Source organism: Haemorhous mexicanus, chromosome 5 (genome assembly GCF_027477595.1).
Source record: "Haemorhous mexicanus isolate bHaeMex1 chromosome 5, bHaeMex1.pri, whole genome shotgun sequence".
NCBI classification, from domain to species: domain Eukaryota; kingdom Metazoa; phylum Chordata; class Aves; order Passeriformes; family Fringillidae; genus Haemorhous; species Haemorhous mexicanus.
The window spans coordinates 42,373,446-42,391,341 of record NC_082345.1 but is presented as its reverse complement, the minus strand read 5'-3'; the positions used below and the strand labels follow the sequence as shown (position 1 = coordinate 42,391,341).

Genomic DNA, 17,896 nt, shown 5'->3' with positions numbered 1-17,896 from the left:
AAGCAGCAACTGCCAGGGTTACAGTGTAGGGAAGGAAAGGTGTTTTCAGCGAGGGCCTTCCGGAGAACAGTTTGCCAGTTATGCACAACATTAAACTACTCCGGGGGCACCTGCGTGAAACACAATCGGATATATTGGAAGTGCGATGTTATGATCTGATGGTTTTGTGATAGGGGTCATGTAAAGTCGGAGAATTATGTCCTGAAGTGTTAAAAAAATAAATAAATAATAAATTGACTCGTCGCTCCCGACTATCCCGACCCGAGCACGCTGTCCCGCCCCTCCGCGGGGGCGGGCGGATCTGCGGCGGGGGCGGCATGGCGGGGACCGGCGGGCAGCGAGGCCTGCCCCTGGAGCTCTGGGGGCACCTGCGGTCGCCGCGGTGGGAGGCGGCGGACGACGATGAGGAGAGCGACGAGGACTTCGAGGAGCTGTTGGCGGAGGATGCGCTCCTGGACGCCGGCGGGCAGGAGCTCTTGGCCGCGCTGCCCCCGCGCCGCGCCGGTGAGGGGCGGCGGGAGAGGGCCGGGCCGGGCACGGCCGAGCAGGGCCGGGCAGGGCCAGGCCGGGCCGGGCGGGCAGGGCCGCGGTGCCCTCCGTGGGGCTCCGCGCAGGGCTCGGGGAGGCGATCGGGGGCCGGCGCCGCGGGAATGGCGGCGGGGGAGGCGGCCCCGGCCCCGGCCCCGGCCCGCCCGCCCGGGCGCGGCGCTGTGCGCCTCGGAAAGGTCCCGGCTCGGCCCTTCCTCACTGCCGGGATTGATCACAAGCGGAGGGACTGGGAGCCGAAGTAGGGGATGAATAGGGAGTGGAAGGGAAGCGTGATCTCTGCTTTTCTACGGGCACAGATTGCAGCAGTAGGAAAACATAAGGTCTTCCCATTCAAATTAAGTTTACACACAAAAAGCGCTTTTTGTTTTATGAGAGTGTTGATACTTGGTGTTAATGACTTCCAGCCTTCTGCTTAGAGCTTGAAAAGTAGGTGAAGTTGGAGCAGCCTCTGCCTAAAAAGTGTTTTATCTGCAAGTTGTTTTTAAAATGGCTAAACTGAGCTAAATAACCAGTGAGAAATGAGTAAGTTATTACAGACCTAAGATCTGTCCTGGTGAGGAAGAAAGAGGTCCTGCTGAACATAGGTGCCCACTTTGTTCTGGTCTAGCAATTGGTCCCCAGTTGTTGATCAGGGAATGTTGTATTTTTTTTTTTTTTAAGGCAAAGAGGAGGCAAACCAGATCATACAAAATGTTAACAATTTATTGTATTTATTATATTAATTCCTCATAATTACAGTGGTTCCAGTTATGGGAAATATTTGGTATACAAATGTATCTGAAGATTATGTAGGCATTGTGGTAGAATATTTTGTGATAAAACTGTTTCAATTTCAGTTGTAAACTTGAGGTGGAATAAACAGTAAACTATAATATTAAACCACATGTATTTCATTAGCTTAATAAATTCTTAGGTAAGATTTATTCCTCGTGCTTAGAAAAGAAGTTTTAGTGCTTGTTTCTGAGTTTGGTTTCACTTTCTTTTTTAAATATTAGTGGAGAGACAGGCATGAGGAGTTTATGGAAACCCCTGCTCTACTATTCCTACTGCAACTTGCAGAAAAGACAAAAAAAACCCAACCCATTGAACCAACAATACTCTTAATCAACACAAACTTTTAATTTTTATGACTGTCAATTAACACTGGATTTGTTTTTCTTTTTAATCATTCAGTTATTATACAGGAATGTGGCACCAAAAAGGAGTATGAAGTGGTTGGACGTTTTCCATTAGTTGACCCTTGGTGGAAAGTTAATGTTAAAGCTAAAAAAATGGGGTCGAAGTACTTTGTGCAAGGATATCCATCGTATTTTCTGCAGACGGATGTAGAAGAAAACAACCGACAAATATTTTCACTCTTTCTTAAGGAGTGTCATGTTCCTGAAGCTTGGAAAGAAGAATTTTTTGCTTGGCTCCCTATGGAGTCTGTGCTGAGTTTTAGCAACCTTGAAGATAAACTAAAACAGTTCCAAATTTCACAGCTACAGCCAAGAAGAGTCAAAAGAGATACCAAGGATTATGACATCTTCTATTATGTTTCAAAATCATGTAGGTATATCCTGTGCTGTTCCAATTGTTTTATAAGCTAAGGAGTTTTCTCTCATATACAGCATTCAAACTAACGTGTATTAATTTGAAATGTATATTCAAATGATTCTTTTATTTTAAAATATTTCAGGACAGTAGGACAGTTGATCAGTTAAAGCTAGGCATACAGAAGGACTTTGCTGAATTCTGTAGGCTAAGTAGAATTGTCTGTGCTAGGGATACTCCATCTCTGGAAGTGCTTAATGCTGGGTTGGATGGGCCTCTGAGCACCCTGGTCTAGTGGAAGGTGTCCCTGCCAGTGGCAGGGGTTTGGAGCTAGTTGATCTTTAAGGTCCAACCCAAACCATTTTATGCTTCTGTGATTCTACCATGCAAAGACACTGGTGCTTCCTATAGTTTATTCAGCTATAACAAGGTTTATTGAATAAAGGGTTCATCTCTACTTAAGCATTGTGGCAATGGCTTTTTAGGGCTTGCACACATTCAAAAGTAGCACAGGTGCTTCTCTGTATTACAGGGATCAGTGAAGGAGTTCAGTGTAGTCCTAACCAGCTGCACTACATAGACTATCTAGGTGTGTTTGGATCCTACCTGTCAGCAGATTGGTATGGCTGGGAGCAGACTGTGGAAGCACTGGAGTGTCTCCACCTCAGACTTCTGAGGATACTGTTGTGGGCAATGTTGGTGTGATTACATGAGTGTGACTACCTGAGTGTTAGAGATTGGATCAGGAGTGTGCTTTTGAAGCAGACATCCCCCTTGTCCCTGCTGTGATGCAGTCTCTGAGACTACTGACTGAGTATCCCAGCTGGATGAAACCCAAACATTGCATTCCTGAGGTATTCCAATCCATAAAGGGCAGTCAGTCTGTGGGACCATGCTTAGCTGGTCTGAAGCAAAACACTGAATTACAGAGCGAGTCAGGGTGTCTGAGGTGTGGCCTCAGCATTAGAGCTCTGGTGGTCTGTTTCCATAACCTGTACAGGCAGGTTGGGTCTATCTGCTGTTAGGTGTAAGCAAGCAGAGTTTTCCAGTAGCTGGCTTCCTGGGAGTGTCAGGTCAGATGATGGAGGTGACATCACTTTTGGATGTCAAATTGTGGGTAACAGCAGAGTTCAGAGCCTCTGCTAGGCTTGAGCTGACTGAACTTCAAGTCCCATTTGTAAGGGGAGGAAAGTGTTCTGTAGGCTTTCAGGCTTTTTGTTCTCATTTTGTAATGTGATAGAAAAGATTGCTCAGTGTGCCTGCTCTCTTCACCTTTCTTGTAGTTGGTGATTTTTTCGTAGTATCTAGCCTAAATTAATTTGCTATGTTTTAAGCTTTAATGTTTATCATTGAGCAATATAGACCCTTTCCTTACCCCAGTTGCTACTGTTGGCATTGTAAATTTTTTTGGTTGTCATTAATTGTTACAGGCTTGAGTAGTTTGTTCTTCAAGCCTTCATGGTATTTTTCTGTGTGGAAATAGTGTGTATTGATGATTTACGTGTAAATTAAGTATTTGCTTAAGGGGAAAAGGTTTGGCTTTATGAGAGTAGGACAGTGATCAGAAAAAGTATTTGAGAAAAATTAGTGGTTTAAATTTTCCTTAGCACTTAATTAAAAATAGCCTACTTTTTTTTCCAAGAGCCAAAGATTCTGAAAGTCTCTCTTTCTGTTTAAATTTGTTTTTCTTTCTTCTGAAATTACCTTTTTAAGCAAAATAGAGAGCAAATCAGTTTCATTATTCCTCACTCTCAGCCCATGACTGATGTAAACAGGGAAAGTGATAGCTTAATTTCGGGGTCATTGAGAAAGCCAGTGGAGAGCATTTTTTTGGTAAATTCCTCTACTGATCTGATACTACAAATTTAGAAGCCTCTTTTCTTATTTTGCATTTGAAATGTTCTTCTGTACATCTGTATGAAAATTACTTCTGGGTAAGAGGCAGGCATGGTGAGGTCTGAACTGACTTTCTACAAAATGCTGTTGAGTATGCAGTTTAAACTAAGTGAATGGCACATATTTTCCAAGTGAATGCATTTAGTTCCTGGTTTTTTGTCATCTGTTTACATTGTTTTTTTCTTAAGGCAGTTCCGGGAAAACAAACTCTAAAAAATTTTGAAAAGTGTTATGAAAAGTAAGAAAATGAGAGAAATTTGTAATGTCTTGGATATAAGGGAGGCAGAAGGATGAAGCCAGAGTCAGTGTAAATTGTTTTGCCACAGTCTTTGTGCATCACATAAAAATTCCTGTCTTTATGGTGCGTGCAGTTGCAGGAAAGGCGGTATTGGGAGCTCTGGCTTTTCCAAGGATACTGGAGTTCTTGCCAGTTCTTCTACCACGCCACTTTTGCTGTCTGTTAGATAAGATATGTTGGGAAAGAAAGGCTGATGTGGATGATGAGGAGGTGGCTGATGAGATGGGAACAAAACTGGATGAGATACTAAAGGATGAGCCATGGAAACTTGGATTCAGCAGGGTAAGTAATGTTATGTATGGTAAGAATATGGTGTTTGCTGCATTTGAGGTGCATTAGACTACAGTACTGTTTTAGTTGGGTTCACTTGATTAAATGGGCTTTTGTAGGGGCTAAGCATAGCTCATTTGGAAACGGATGATGTACAGGACTCAGTTTTAGCAAAGGGCTTTGTTTTTCCAGTTGGTCTAGAATTAATTTATCTCAGAAGATTTTTGAAAATGGTTTTTGTTACAACCATTTGTTTAGTATTTTCTACAAGAGACAGAAAATAAAATGCTTGAGGTAATTGAGCCAAAAGTTAGCTAATTTAAAATCCTCAGCTGTTCTCTTCAGTTTTATACCGGTAAGTAAGACTTTTGTTCCTAACAGGTAGAGCAGTGTCTATGCTTTCACAGTAAGGTTGATAAGTTTCTCTGTAAGAGATCATCTGGTTCAGTAGTTTGTTTTTTGCAGTGGAATTTGCAGTGGCTGCTTACCTTCCCGTTTTCCTTTGCTGCACTTGCCATGAGGTTTGCTGCTGCACCTCACCTTAGCAGTCCTGGACCTCACATTAGAGCATTAGGTGTTCACAAATGTGGTTGGTTTTCCCTCTTTAGGCCTCCAGTGCTTTACTGATGGAGGTTCTGACTTGCCTTCATCTAATTTCAGAGATTCAGCAGGGTAGCCAATATATTCTAGTGTTTCACAAAATTTCCTTTAAAAAGATTTTCCTGATGTACAGTTTGACTGTTATGCAATATGGACTTGCTGCTCTCTTGCTTCAAGGACCTGCATTCTCACTGCAGTTTTTTATTGCTTGAAGACTCTCTTTAGCTTTTTCTCTTATGAATGAGCAAGTGCAATTAATTTTTCTTCTTCTCAATAGTTAATCTGTTTTGCACATCTTGATCTTTCACTATTTTGTGGTAGTGTCTGTAGAGGTGGCATATTTCTTGAATACGTTCAGAATTGGGTACAGTATTCTGGCTAATGGCTGTCCTGTGCTCTTTTTCTAGTTTGTGTACCTTTATGTGAAAATGTGTTATTTGGTGAGCACAGGTTCTCCCTAGTATCCAGTTTCTTTGCCAGGTTTATTATTTTTAAAGTTTTTGTTTCATACAGAAGGATAAGTAAGAGGAATTATCATTCCAGCTTACTTTTAAGTATTTTGCTTTATGAAGAATATGTAATTTTTTTTCAAACTTCCACTTTCTGAACTGCAATTTGTATTTACTAGGAGGAATGTTGTTCAGCAAGAGGCTAGCATCTTCTGAAATAAATCTATGTTTGCTTTTACTCTTTTTGGGGAGAAGATTATGTATAAGGAGTTGAACATTCCTTACTGTGAGGCAACGTGGGCTGCCTTCTGTCAGTGTGAACATCTCCTCTGGAAGATTCCTGACTTGCAGAAGAATGCATTAATCCTGTATGATCAGCTCAAGACATGCTGTAGACAAATGGGACACACATACGAAGATCAAGATGAATTAGCTCGTTTGGTATCCAAACGCATGTCCATCGAGCACGTTTGGCAATCTCTTGAATTTTTGAAAGATCAGAATGTAGTGATTAGGGAAAAAAAGCTGGTGTTTCTGCCTCACCTTTACAAATCTGAAAAAGACATTGCAATGTATGTAGGTGACCTTCTGGCAAAACACACGTGGAAACTGGATGTGGATGTCAAAAAGATACTTAGCGTTTCTGAGGCACCAGGAGAAACTGCAGATAACAAAATGAATATTACCCAGGCACATGAAATACAGGAAAATAATCCAGACAATCATAATGGTGAAAACCACTTTCCTGAAAAGGAGGCTGGCTCTATGTCTGGTATCCAAAGTAAAGCAGAGGTAGACAAAGATCAGGTGATTGCTGTAAAAAAAATTTGTTCTAATCCTGTCACAATCATAAGTGGAAAAGGAGGCTGTGGGAAGAGTACAATAGTTAGCTGCCTTTTTCGTCATTTAAAGCAAATGGAGAAAGAAGTGGAAGCTGCTTCTAAGGTCTTCGAAGGAGACTTGGATGCATCTGGGGAATGGAATACATTTGATCACTACTGGGAATCAGAGAATATGTATGAAAAAAAATATTTGAATGTACTATTCACTGCACCTACAGGGAGGGCAACAAGTCTTTTGAGAGAAAAAACACGGCTTCCTGCATATACACTGCATCAGGTAAGGTTTGGTTTAGGTTTTGTTTTTTGCTTTTTGTTTTGTTTTGGGTTCTTTTTCTTTTATTGGGTTCTGAAACACATTTTGTCACTCTCCATTTTTGTTTTGGAAAAAAAAAGGCAGCTCGTTATAGGACTTCCCTTAAGAAATGCCTAGCCTATTATTGTAATTAATGCTTGGGTACAGCTTATCAGCATCTGAAAATCAGCATTATGTTTTGGGGGAATCATAAATCAGTCATTTGAAATACATTATTTGCTAACTTTGGTTTCTTTACTATTTATATACATCTGAAACTTGTGCTTCTCTAGGGCATTTGGTTTTTTCAGCTTCTCAGTTCTGCATTTTAGTTTAATGAAGACAAAAATGATTTCTAGGTGGTAGAGCTGTTTTCTAGGATGCTGTTGCCTAGCAATCATAGCAGCACATACATGAAGAGATCAGTAGCCTGGAGTTGAATAATGAGAGAAATTTCATTTGCACAGTGTTTCCTTAATTAATGTTACGTATTGTGGAATTTGTTTTAGAAAAAAGTAGGAAGCAAACTCTGTTAATAAATTTAGACCAAGTCTGTCTTGTTCTAGGTAGCAAAGGTGCCAACAAGATGTTTGAGTTACGGTAAACCCTATTAATAGAAGTTATAAAACCCATATAAATAGAAGTTATAATAACATAAAAAGTACTGTTGGCTTATTTTATCTTTGGGGACTGGATAGTTAGCTGCCTGTTCCCCGTGCAATTTTGGGTATTATTAATGATAGCAAGTTGTACTAGGAGGTGTTCTGTTACTGAGCAACCTAATGGCTGACCTAACTGTGCCTTTAACAGTTCCTGCAGGAAAAAAAGACTGTACTTTTATGTACCTTTAACAGTTCCTGCAGGAAAAAAAGACTGTACTTTTATGTAAGTCAGTGTTGCTGATCTCAGCTAGAAGTGCATTCATTGAGGAAGAAAATAAGACATAATGGTTGAGTCTTCTGGGTCTTTACAGGTGTAAGTTCAGAATTTTGGGTAATAGCTCTACATATGTCAGATGATACCACACTGTCTACTTTTATGACATAGCTTCGCGTTGATTAGTGTCAGAACTTGCTTTATTTGTTTCTAGATTATCTGTAGTTTTAAAGCGTGGAGGCGGAGTGACCGAAAACAGCCGTGGAAGTTTTCTGCAGTTACGGTTCTCGTTGTGGATGAAGGAAGTTTGGTGTCTGTACGCATTCTTAGCTTAGTTTTGAAACTCTTGTGTGAGCAGGCTCAGCTTGCTAAACTTATTATTCTAGGTAAGTGAAACAGCAAATTTAGCATTGTACAAAATTTAATAATGCCCAATATACAGTGTAAGTTTCAGAGCTCCCACTGAGTCTCTTAAAATGTTACATTGTTCTGTACTTGGATACTTTTGCTATTTCTTAAGGTCACATGAGGTAGACAATTTTCCAAATGTCATGAAAGTATCAGTATATCATTACCTATTTAGCAGTGTTTTGTCTTATTCTTACTTCCATGTGATAGGTTATTACATCTTGCAAATGGAAAAACTTTTCTGTTTTCCTTAAATGTGAAGGAGCTGTTGTTAGCATATGAATTGTATGTTAGAAGGGTGTTTCCATGCCATTCTTAGTTCCTGGATCATCTTGTTTTAATTTAAAAAGGAAAGCAAAGAAATGTAAAGTCAATTTTTTATGCTGTCTTAGATGTTTCCTTTTTGACACGCCATTTATGGCATTTGTTTTTAAATATGTAGCTTTCAAAGTGTGTTTGAGTAAGAAGTGATCACTGTCAGTGCAGATCAGGCAGAAGGATTTGCACTTGCTAGTAAAGCATTACTGGATGAGGAGTATAAGAAAACTACACTACAACCTTATTCCCAAAGTTTCTTAGATTCTTGAAAGTTTGATTTCATGTGAATTGTATTAAGGATGGATGTTACTATGTAGAGGCTTGAGTATTTATTCATTCCAGTGTTTGTTTTTTTTAAGACAGTTTTCAACGGATGATATGTTACTGCTTCTCACAAAGACTAACATGCATTCTGTTTAGGTGATACTAGACAGCTACCAAGCATAGACCCAGGAAACATGTTAGCTGATATCTTTGAGGGTCTAAAATCAAGAGGCTTTTCTGTGGAACTGCGAACTAACCACAGAGCTGAATCGCAACTAATTGTAGACAATGCGTCAAGGTAGGATATCCTGATGTGTGTGTGAAGAATTCTTGTAATTCTTGCCTGGCCTTTCACCTGCAAATAGCACTGCATCCAGATTTGACTCTGTAGTATTGCTTCTGTTAGTTTTTTTTAGTCCAAATCCATAACATTATTTTTAAAAACAAACAAACCCCCGAAACAACAGCAACAAAACCCTACAGATTTTTTCAGACTTAAAAATTGGACAAAAAAAACTCGTGTGTGCTGGAATGCTCTTGAATTTTATGGGATGTATTTCACTATTATGCTATCAGATACTCTATTGTTTTCAAATGAATTGTAAATGCACAACTAACTTTATGCCTTCTAAAATGGCTTACAATTGCTCCTCTAAAAATGAAGTTTTAAAGACATTGCTGGTAAGTGTGACAGCAACTGAAACAGACTGAATTGCATGGAGGGTTTAGATGTCAAGGGCCATTACATCACAGGTTCTTTGTATTTTTTTCTCTATCAATACCTAAAGAGTCTAAATGTTTTCAGCATTTACATTACTTTGGCTTTGGAAATTATCCTATCAGTGCTTGATTTCTTTTTTAAACCTCTTAAGAAGAAAATCTAGGTTTTGATATTATTTGAGAATATTCTGAACATTTGCAAGATGTCCAAAACTACTAAGTGTTTTACAGACATTCTTACTTATTTTTTGATAACACTTCTGTTTCACTCCATTTTGCTCCCATGGGAAGAACTGTATGAGTAATACTAAGTATCTGCTGCACTGATGGAGGGTTTAGAGAATAAACGACCAATTTTTTCAATGTGAAATCAAATTATGCTCTGAGGAAAGAGTTTTCAGGGAATGTAGTGTAGATGACAAAAAATTTCTCAGTGGTGAACTTCACGCTGATGCAGATGATGGTATGCTGGAATTCTGTAACTGAAAATAACTTTTTGGTTTCCCTTCAATGCTCTGTCCCAGAATCTCTCACCGGCAGCTTCCTGAATTTGATGAGGTGCTGAAAGTTTCTGCTTGGAATGAGGAAATGACAATGCCAATCCCAGAGAAGAAATTTATTTTTATTGCTTTGCCTGCTGGCGGGAATTGTGAGAGTATGTCAGTTTCTGATCTTGATTTTCCCTTTGGTAAAGCATAGACTATTGTATGGAACAAAAATCTTGGGAAAATTTTAGTCTGGCTTTGTTGGTGGTATAAATTTAAATGCTAGAGTCATAGTTTGTCTTTTGCCTTTTAAGTAAGTGCACACAGCAAGACCTGTAAGTGAAAAGAATGGGCTGTAGTGCTCCAGCTCACCAGTTAGACTTTGAAATGGGCACAGCTTCCTCCACTGTAATCAAATGTGGTTATCTTTTTATATTGTAGCTGGAGCTGTCAAACCTTAAAAGATTTTTACAATTGATTCAGAGGTGAATCATTTGAGTAAAAAGGGACTGTAACAGTATGGTGTGCTGGACAGGAATGTACTCCCAGCTGTAGAATTGAATTAGGAAAATTCTAAGAAGGGATTCCAGTAATTCTTTTAAAATGTTTTGGGGTCAGGGCTAGAGCCATTGTTTACTGGGGGTTTTTGACATTTATTGGGTAGAAGTGGATTGAGTGGCCTCTCTTTTATATGCATCAAAACGCTTCAAGGGGAATGCAGAAAAAAGCCCAGTACAAACATTATCACCTTATCTTACTCTAGCAAAATACTCAGCAGGCAGAATACTGAAAGTAGCTTTCTGCTGTGAAATCCAAGTGTATAGGTCTGTGGCTTGAAAATATTTAGTCTTTACCTCTTCAGTGTGCTATATCAAAACCTTATTTTGCATGAAATATGCTCCATGCAGATGTTAACACAGAAATAAGAATTTGGTTCTTTCCATATCACTCTTGTTTCTCAGATTTGATTTAACTGCATGATGTTTTCTTGGATGTTTTATGGTGTATTTCTGGTTTTTTTGAGGGTTTGTCATTTTGTGTGGGACATTTTGGGGGGGGGTTGTTTCTTTTTTGTTTTGTTTTAAACAAGTTGAGAGGTTATTTAAGCGAAAAATAAGCAAAGGCAATTTCATATTGAATTATATTTTTCTTTTTAAAATTCTGAATATTTTTATGTCTTACCTTTTACGTCTTTTAAAACAGATTTACAAACTGCAATAAAGATTTTACTGAAAAAAGGGCCAGGATTGGAGGATGCCAAACAATCACAATTCATTGCTTTCAGAAGGTAATGGAGTGTGCAGGCAGACATTGAAAAAATCCTTGCTAGCAGCCACAGTCTAAAAATAGCTGCGTGTGTTGAGTTGGAGAGACTAGTGGCAATAGCATAAAACCACTAGATACTTGGAATACTCATCACTTAGGAAGGGTGGGATGTAGGGCTCCAGCACACTTTGAAAAAAGACTGGAAGTCAGTAATCACAGGAGTATGAATAGTATGCATGGCTTTGCAGAAACACTGAAGGGATAAAAGAGATAATGTGCACTAGTACCAATCGTCCATAACCTTGAGTTCTGCACAAAAGGGTGCTTAAGAAAAAACTCCTCCACCTTTAATTGTGAAGAACATTTTCTCAGTAAATAAAAAACACTCACTATTTACAGGTTCCCTGTGAGCTAATAAGTGATTTGTGAATGCTGAGTAACTCTGGTATCAATTTTTTTCTCCAGTCTGCATTCAGGTACAATACTGTTATTAGTAATTTTTGTGTATGGTTCTTGTAGAATATATTTATAGCTACTTAAGCTGCCTTTAAAAGTTAAAATTCCAGGTCTTTAAAAAGCAAATAAATCTTGTTGCTGTTTTTAATATGTCCACAGGCAGAAAATAATCTGTCCATGTGTTAGTTTCTCTTTAGTTTTCTTCTTTATCTTAAAACCAGATCTAGCTAATCTAGGTGTACAGTGCAAAGATTTCTGTGGTATTTAGACAAAACTGTTCCTTTACTGCTTTGTCTTCTAAACTCTGAATAAGTCATTGTTCGTAATAGGTGGTAGAAGATCATCAGAGAGAAAAAGGGCCTTTTCCATTATTTATAAATTAATGCTTATGTGACACTGCTTGTAATTGTATGTTTTGTATATAATGACTTTGTTCATGTTCTTGTCTTGTATGATTTAGGCAAGATTGTGACCTAATAAATGAACTTTGTTGCCAACACTATTCAAATCATGTAACCAGGTAAGCCAGTGTTTTGCATTTTTCCTGTCACCAATTTAATTTTGTTTTTAAAAGTGTTATAGTCAGGCCAACACCGTAAAATAAGATTGTAAAACTTCCAGTGTTCCATCTAGATCTGATTATGTTATAAATCATTCATATAATAAACTTTATTTGATGGGTTCTTTAATCTCATTTTGAATAGTGGTAAACAGCTTTTCATTTAAATTCATTATGTGAATTCTGAGATTTTAAGTTACTGTTGAATATTCAAAATTCATATAAAAGCAAGATAAACCCTCAAGGTTTGGGTTTGTTTGTTTTTTTTGTTTGTTTTTTTTTTTTTGCGACCATATAATTTCTAAATAGATTCTTAAATATTTTTGTGCTACTCTATATTACTGGTTTATATTATTGGTTTTTTATCAATTAGTTTTACAAAAGTTCAAGACATAAATGTGTTAGCCTGTTTTGAATATTATTAAAGTTTTTGATCTGGGTCAAGTATAGAGAGTGGAAAGAGAAAAAATACTGAGAGATGGTAAATGCACACTTTGTAAATACATTTTCCCCTTTCTCTTTCTCTGACGTAGAGACCATAAGAACAGACTTCTATTTCAAACTGGGGACAAGATTGCCAGCACACGCAATGTTTATCTGAAGGATCTCTTGGCATCCTCTGGTGTCACAGAGGGTTCTAATGGCCAGGATTGCAGAAGTGGAGAAACCACACTCACTGCAGAGTCTAATGAGGAGGGCAAACGACTCTGCAATGGAGATATATTTTTCATAGCAGAGGTAAGTCCTGGCAGCAAGAACTTGAACAAAGAAAACCTGGTGGGAAATGATTCAGTGCTTGCTGAATCCCCAGAACAAAACAATTCACACTTTTAAAATCTGGCCCATAATACATACTTAGTTCTGCTAAACAGTTGTGTAAAAGGCATGGAAGAGGCAAGAAAATGTAAAAAACTTCAATTCTGGGCTTTTTTGTGCAATGTGTTTCAGTTGGTGTGATTGTGTTCAGTGTAGATACAGTCTGTAAATACTCATATGTATTATAATTGAAATAGATAATGTGTAACCTTGCCTAAATGGTCTGAAGTAAGAGTAATGTTACAGCTGAAGTTTTCCCTGGCAGAAAACCAAGCTGGCCTAAAAGCAACAGCAACAAAAACCTGGGGTTTTTTTGCTGGGTTCAGTGAGATGAGCAGTGAAAGTATCAGTAGTTAGGGTAGGCCATGAACAGTGAAAACTTTTCGTTCAAGGTGGTCAAGGGAAAGACAGTAATTTATTTGGTTTAGTGTCTTCTGAAACTTTGAGCTGGTTGACCTTGCAGCTGTAATTTCAGGGCAAGCCAGAATGGGGAAGTACAGACCTTGCTCCAGCTGCTGATCCAGGCTCACTGCTGAGTGTTGTGCTATTCCTTTAGGATGCAGAAATTGACAAGCAGCGCTTGCTGACCATCAGCAGCACTGACGGCTCCACGTTCACCGTGAACTACAAGGCACTGAGGAAGCTGTGTCACATAAAGCATGCCTGGGCCAGAACCATTCACACATTCCAGGTAAAACCACAGCAGCTGTGAGCTGAGCTAATGCACTCCATTCTCTCATTAAAGAATCAGAAACTTTTCTTGGAACTAGAATTCCTTGAATGCAGGATAGAAAATATTCTCGAGAGTGTCCCCAGTTGCCTCCAACTTCCTCACTCTTGTAATTTTTTTAACTATTTCCTGGATATCGGCCTTTGAATCAGAGTTCTCCCACGTCTCCCACGTTTCAGGGCTCGGAGGAGAGGACCGTGGTGTACGTGGTTGGCAATGCGGGCCGGCAGCACTGGCAGCACGTGTACACGGCTGTGACCAGGGGGCGCTGCCGGGTCTACATCGTGGCTGAGGAGCCGCACCTCAGGAGAGCAGTGAAGAGCAAGGAGATCACCAGAAAAACGCGTTTGCAGAAATTCTTGAGAGAGGCAATTACAGAAACAAACAGTTATCCCAAACAAATGCTCTCTCCCCTGGTGAAGTGCTGGCAAAGTCAAGAGCTCGAGACTCAGTCTGTTCCTGCTACTCAAGGTGCTCCTGACCCACCTGAACTTCAAAGTGACCTCATGATACAGGAAGGGTCATCAGTTCTCAGTAGAGAGAAGATGGGCAGTGTGCAGCTAAGTCCATGTAAAAGACAAATCCCTGCATCTGAGGATGCTACAGAAAGACCCCCTGTAAGTATCTCCTTACTGAGAAACTTCAAAACAAACTTTTGCACACTCTTTCACCAGAAGTCACCAGGGCACTGTTAAGATTGTTTTATTAACACTTATTTAATAATTTTCAACTTGACCAGTAATTGGTGAAGCAGTCAAATTTGGCAGATGTCTTTGCAGAGTAATATATGGCTAATACAGAAAAAAAAGGTCAATAGTAGTAAGTTTGTATATATTCTTACTCTCAGAGTGATCTGTTGGCCAGCTTAGCCTGTGTCAGCTTATGGTTTGTGCACAAATGTCAGTTTATAGATGACATGCTGTGAGAGATGTATATAAAATTTAATAGTTCAAATTGATTTTTATAAAGTCAAACCTGTTAACAGATCCTTTTTTTTTTTCATTACATCTAATTTCTGAGCTCATGGAGAAAGAGCCTGTTTTGAAGAAGCTAATGTATTTTAGGTTTGTTTCAAACTGGGGTAACATTTTTGTTTTGTTTTGACAGACAACAGTAGAAGAATCCCCACTTGGATCTTCCAGACTTAAGAATCTAACATTGGGACAGCAAATTCCTAGGAAGCTTTTCAAAAACTAACAGACAATTATTAAGTGGTCTTGGTATGAACCTTTACTGAACCTGTTGAAGATTTTTGGGATGGAGACGCTGAATATGCAGGTGCCTTTCAAAAGATTTCTTGGTTTTCAGTGTTCTGTGAAGAACAGCTTGTTTTATGCTGAGCCTTTCAAATTTTCAGTGATCCATTTTTAGTAGATTCACTGGTGTACTGGCCACCAAAAATCATGTAATTCTTTCGTTTTGCTGAAGAATGAACTTACAGGTCTTTGAGGTTCCAGATGTTCCCTTAAAAAATACACAAGGATGTATTTTGGTTTAAAGACTCCTGGTTGTCCATACCAAGATTTATCCATCTCCAAATGCTACAATATTGATGAGATGCTCTTACTGATGTGCCAAAACTATAGATTCCTTGAGGAAAAAAAAAAAAAAAACCAGTTTACAGAGGGGTCTTGGTTCTTCTGATGTGGCAGATTTGTGGCCATGAAGCCTTGATGGATTATTTGTTTTAATCTTGTTACAGACATAACAAGAAAGTTGCAATCAGGGACATAGAAAACTTTTTCTATGATGTAGAACTTGCCATTGCTGCTTTAGCTAATAGTTCTGTGCTAATGATGACCTTGCTAAGAAAAGCAAAACTCCAAATCAGAGTTCAAATAACATTCCACTTTCAGCTTTCTCATGTGTACTGTGGGACTTGCTGCATTGCAGTTTTGAGATTAATAATTGAATGTTAAGTCAAACATCAGACACATTGTAATAAAATGTGGACAACCTGCTTACTTTCAACAATTTTTTCTTATCACATATGGTAGGAAAAAGTATACCACAAATATAAAAATGGTATTTTTTTCTAAAACTCTGGGAAAAAAACTGGGAAAAATATGAAGTAGAAAAACTCTACCTCATTTTTAATGTCTTCAAATCACTGTTTATTTCAATTTATACAGTTTTTCCATACAAATATTTGCAACAGTTTGAATTTCAAAAAACATAACATAGACGATAAATATCATGCTATTAAAGTATTAAATTTGTACAAAAATACTTTACAGTTTAATACTTATTTGTTACAAATAAAAATACATATTTAAGTGACTCATGAACCTGGGAGTTTTTGTTTTGTTTTTTTTTTTTTTTTTTTTTTTAACATGATTCAGCCTATAATGTCATTCTGACCTTCTCTGGCAGTGCTGAAATAGAAATCAGAGTTACTTGTGTGTGTGCAGGGCAGGTGAGCTTGTTTATGCATTGGAAACAGCAACAGGGATACATTAAACAGTTTAAATTGAGCAGAAACAACTCTGTAAGGTCATTGCTTAGATATGGAGACTCTACAAATGTACAAATCCAGTATCTTTATATTCACCAATAACAATAATTACCAATAACAACTTGAATACCAGAATAAACCAATGCAGCTGCTGGTGAGCATATAAAGCAACTGGCAGTATTTTATTGCTTGGGGGAAGAGGGGAGAGGAGACAATTTGTGTGATGTGTTTGTAAAATATATTTACAATTTTATATTCTAAAAATGTGTTGTGGGGGGTAATGTTTATCATAAAGAAGGCTGAAAACAAAGCATATTAAATAGGACCTTTCTTCCTTCAAGAAACTGATTGACTTAAAAAGCTCATGTGTGACAGTACAAGTTTACAGGTTTATGGATCATTAAAGAGCTTTTGTATCAATCTCCACTGACATAATTTTAAAAAAGTCATTTTCTTTAAAAAAACCTTTCTAATTTGTCTGAACTGATTTTAGTTTCACTCTTTTCAGTAATCCCTCGTCAGAGATTTTATCCCACTAAAAAAGTCTCTGCTTAAAAATCCCCACAGGTTTCAAGACATACCATTAAATATTTCATTGCATAGGGAATAACATATGTTCTAACAAAGTTTGCTGAAGTGGGGAGCAATGTTCAATGCAAACTGCAGCTTCCTGCAAGCATTTTGTTGTAGCATCTAAACCCTGCTTTGTCTAATGAGCGCGCCCTTCTCGCCGGTGAATAAAGGTTTCCAAAATCAGAGATGTAGCCATTTCCTAGGAAAACCCAGTGCAGTAAACCCCTCTGCCTTGTCCATCAGACAGCAGCACCTTCCTCATGAAAGGATTTTTAAAAACAGCGTAACCTGGACACTACTGTTTTTTAGCAGAGGTTAACTCCATGTTTTTCCCTCAAACAGCTGCTGATGCTGAAGGGAGAAGAACATTTAAATCATGTTTAAAGCATCTCCCCAGTTTCTTATTTGGGGGAAAAAAAGGCCCTTTATGTGTTTTTTTTTACTGTTACTAGTCCTAGATTGCTTAGAATGGAAAATGACTTAATGAAGAATGAAACTATTCCCAAAGTAACCGTGGATTAATAGAAGCCTTGAGACAGACCAACTGACCTCCTGTGCTTTTCAGTGCTGTACAGCATCTGAGCCTCAGTCTCAGAGAAATCTTGAATGGATTTAGCACCATAATTGTCTTTTGTTGCCGAATGTCCTGCTCCAGTGGTTTCTGCTATAAGGTGTTTGTAGGGTCCCGTGTCTCCGTGCTGACACTGCTGTGTCCGCTCTGCTGAAGGAAGGCAGCGTTCGGGTCGCTCCACTCCCCACTCCCTGAAGTGTGTTGTTCTGAGCTTCCTTTCTGAGATGCCAGGGGGTTTCTGCTAATGACCAGTTCCAGCTTATTGCCAGATTCTGCGATGAGGGGCACAACCAAACAGCAGTCAAAGTCTCTGGTGCGAACGTGGTTTACCTGATTGATGACAAGATTGATTTGTGTTACCGTTTTAGGAAAAAAAAATGAGATCACAAGAGAAACAATTTTATCCTTGAGACTATGGAGCTTGATTTAACTATTCCAAGTAGAGAATTGCCCAATGTAAGACTTCTTAACTGTGAGGTCTGGTCTGAAGACATCAATCAAGTTTTCTACTCACTTTTAAAGAGAACGTAGCAGAAGTGGGGATATTTACTCTGGTGCTGGCTGTTGCCAGCTTTCACAATGCTCACTCCAATAATGACATTTAACAGCACATAGTTTTTCTGCCTTTCATGGTGTTCGCCAATTTAAATGCAGTAGAACACATCTGTAA

At 38.7% G+C, this 17,896-nt stretch overlaps 2 protein-coding genes across 4 annotated transcripts in view; one reads left to right on the top strand and one right to left on the bottom strand.

Moving 5' to 3' along the window:
- Nucleotides 1-291: 291 nt before the first annotated feature.
- On the top strand, nucleotides 292-15,915 carry HELB (DNA helicase B). The gene is made up of 13 exons (XM_059846961.1): nucleotides 292-504; nucleotides 1,723-2,097; nucleotides 4,350-4,558; nucleotides 5,851-6,714; nucleotides 7,820-7,991; nucleotides 8,752-8,893; nucleotides 9,840-9,970; nucleotides 11,004-11,088; nucleotides 11,983-12,042; nucleotides 12,615-12,819; nucleotides 13,454-13,588; nucleotides 13,807-14,244; nucleotides 14,735-15,915. The coding sequence occupies exons 1-13, from the start codon at nucleotides 318-320 to the stop codon at nucleotides 14,822-14,824; spliced, it is 3,093 nt and encodes a 1,030-aa protein (XP_059702944.1). The 5' UTR covers nucleotides 292-317; the 3' UTR covers nucleotides 14,825-15,915.
- Nucleotides 15,718-17,896, bottom strand: part of GRIP1 (glutamate receptor interacting protein 1) — a 307,820-nt gene continuing 305,641 nt past the window's right edge. For all 3 annotated transcript variants that reach the window (XM_059846957.1, XM_059846958.1, XM_059846959.1), the window contains one exon: nucleotides 15,718-17,556. In XM_059846957.1, the coding sequence (XP_059702940.1) occupies nucleotides 17,320-17,556 (237 nt within the window). In that variant the 3' untranslated portion in view covers nucleotides 15,718-17,319. The remainder of the gene's footprint in view (nucleotides 17,557-17,896) is intronic.

Excerpts from the sequence above, each read along its gene's own strand:
- HELB (XM_059846961.1), top strand. The coding sequence starts at position 318 with ATGGCGGGGACCGGCGGGCAGCGAGGCCTGCCCCTGGAGCTCTGGGGG. Across the intron at positions 2,098-4,349 it reads CTATTATGTTTCAAAATCAT|TTGCAGGAAAGGCGGTATTG; the intron begins GTAGGTATATCC and ends TGGTGCGTGCAG. Across the intron at positions 8,894-9,839 it reads ATTGTAGACAATGCGTCAAG|AATCTCTCACCGGCAGCTTC; the intron begins GTAGGATATCCT and ends GCTCTGTCCCAG.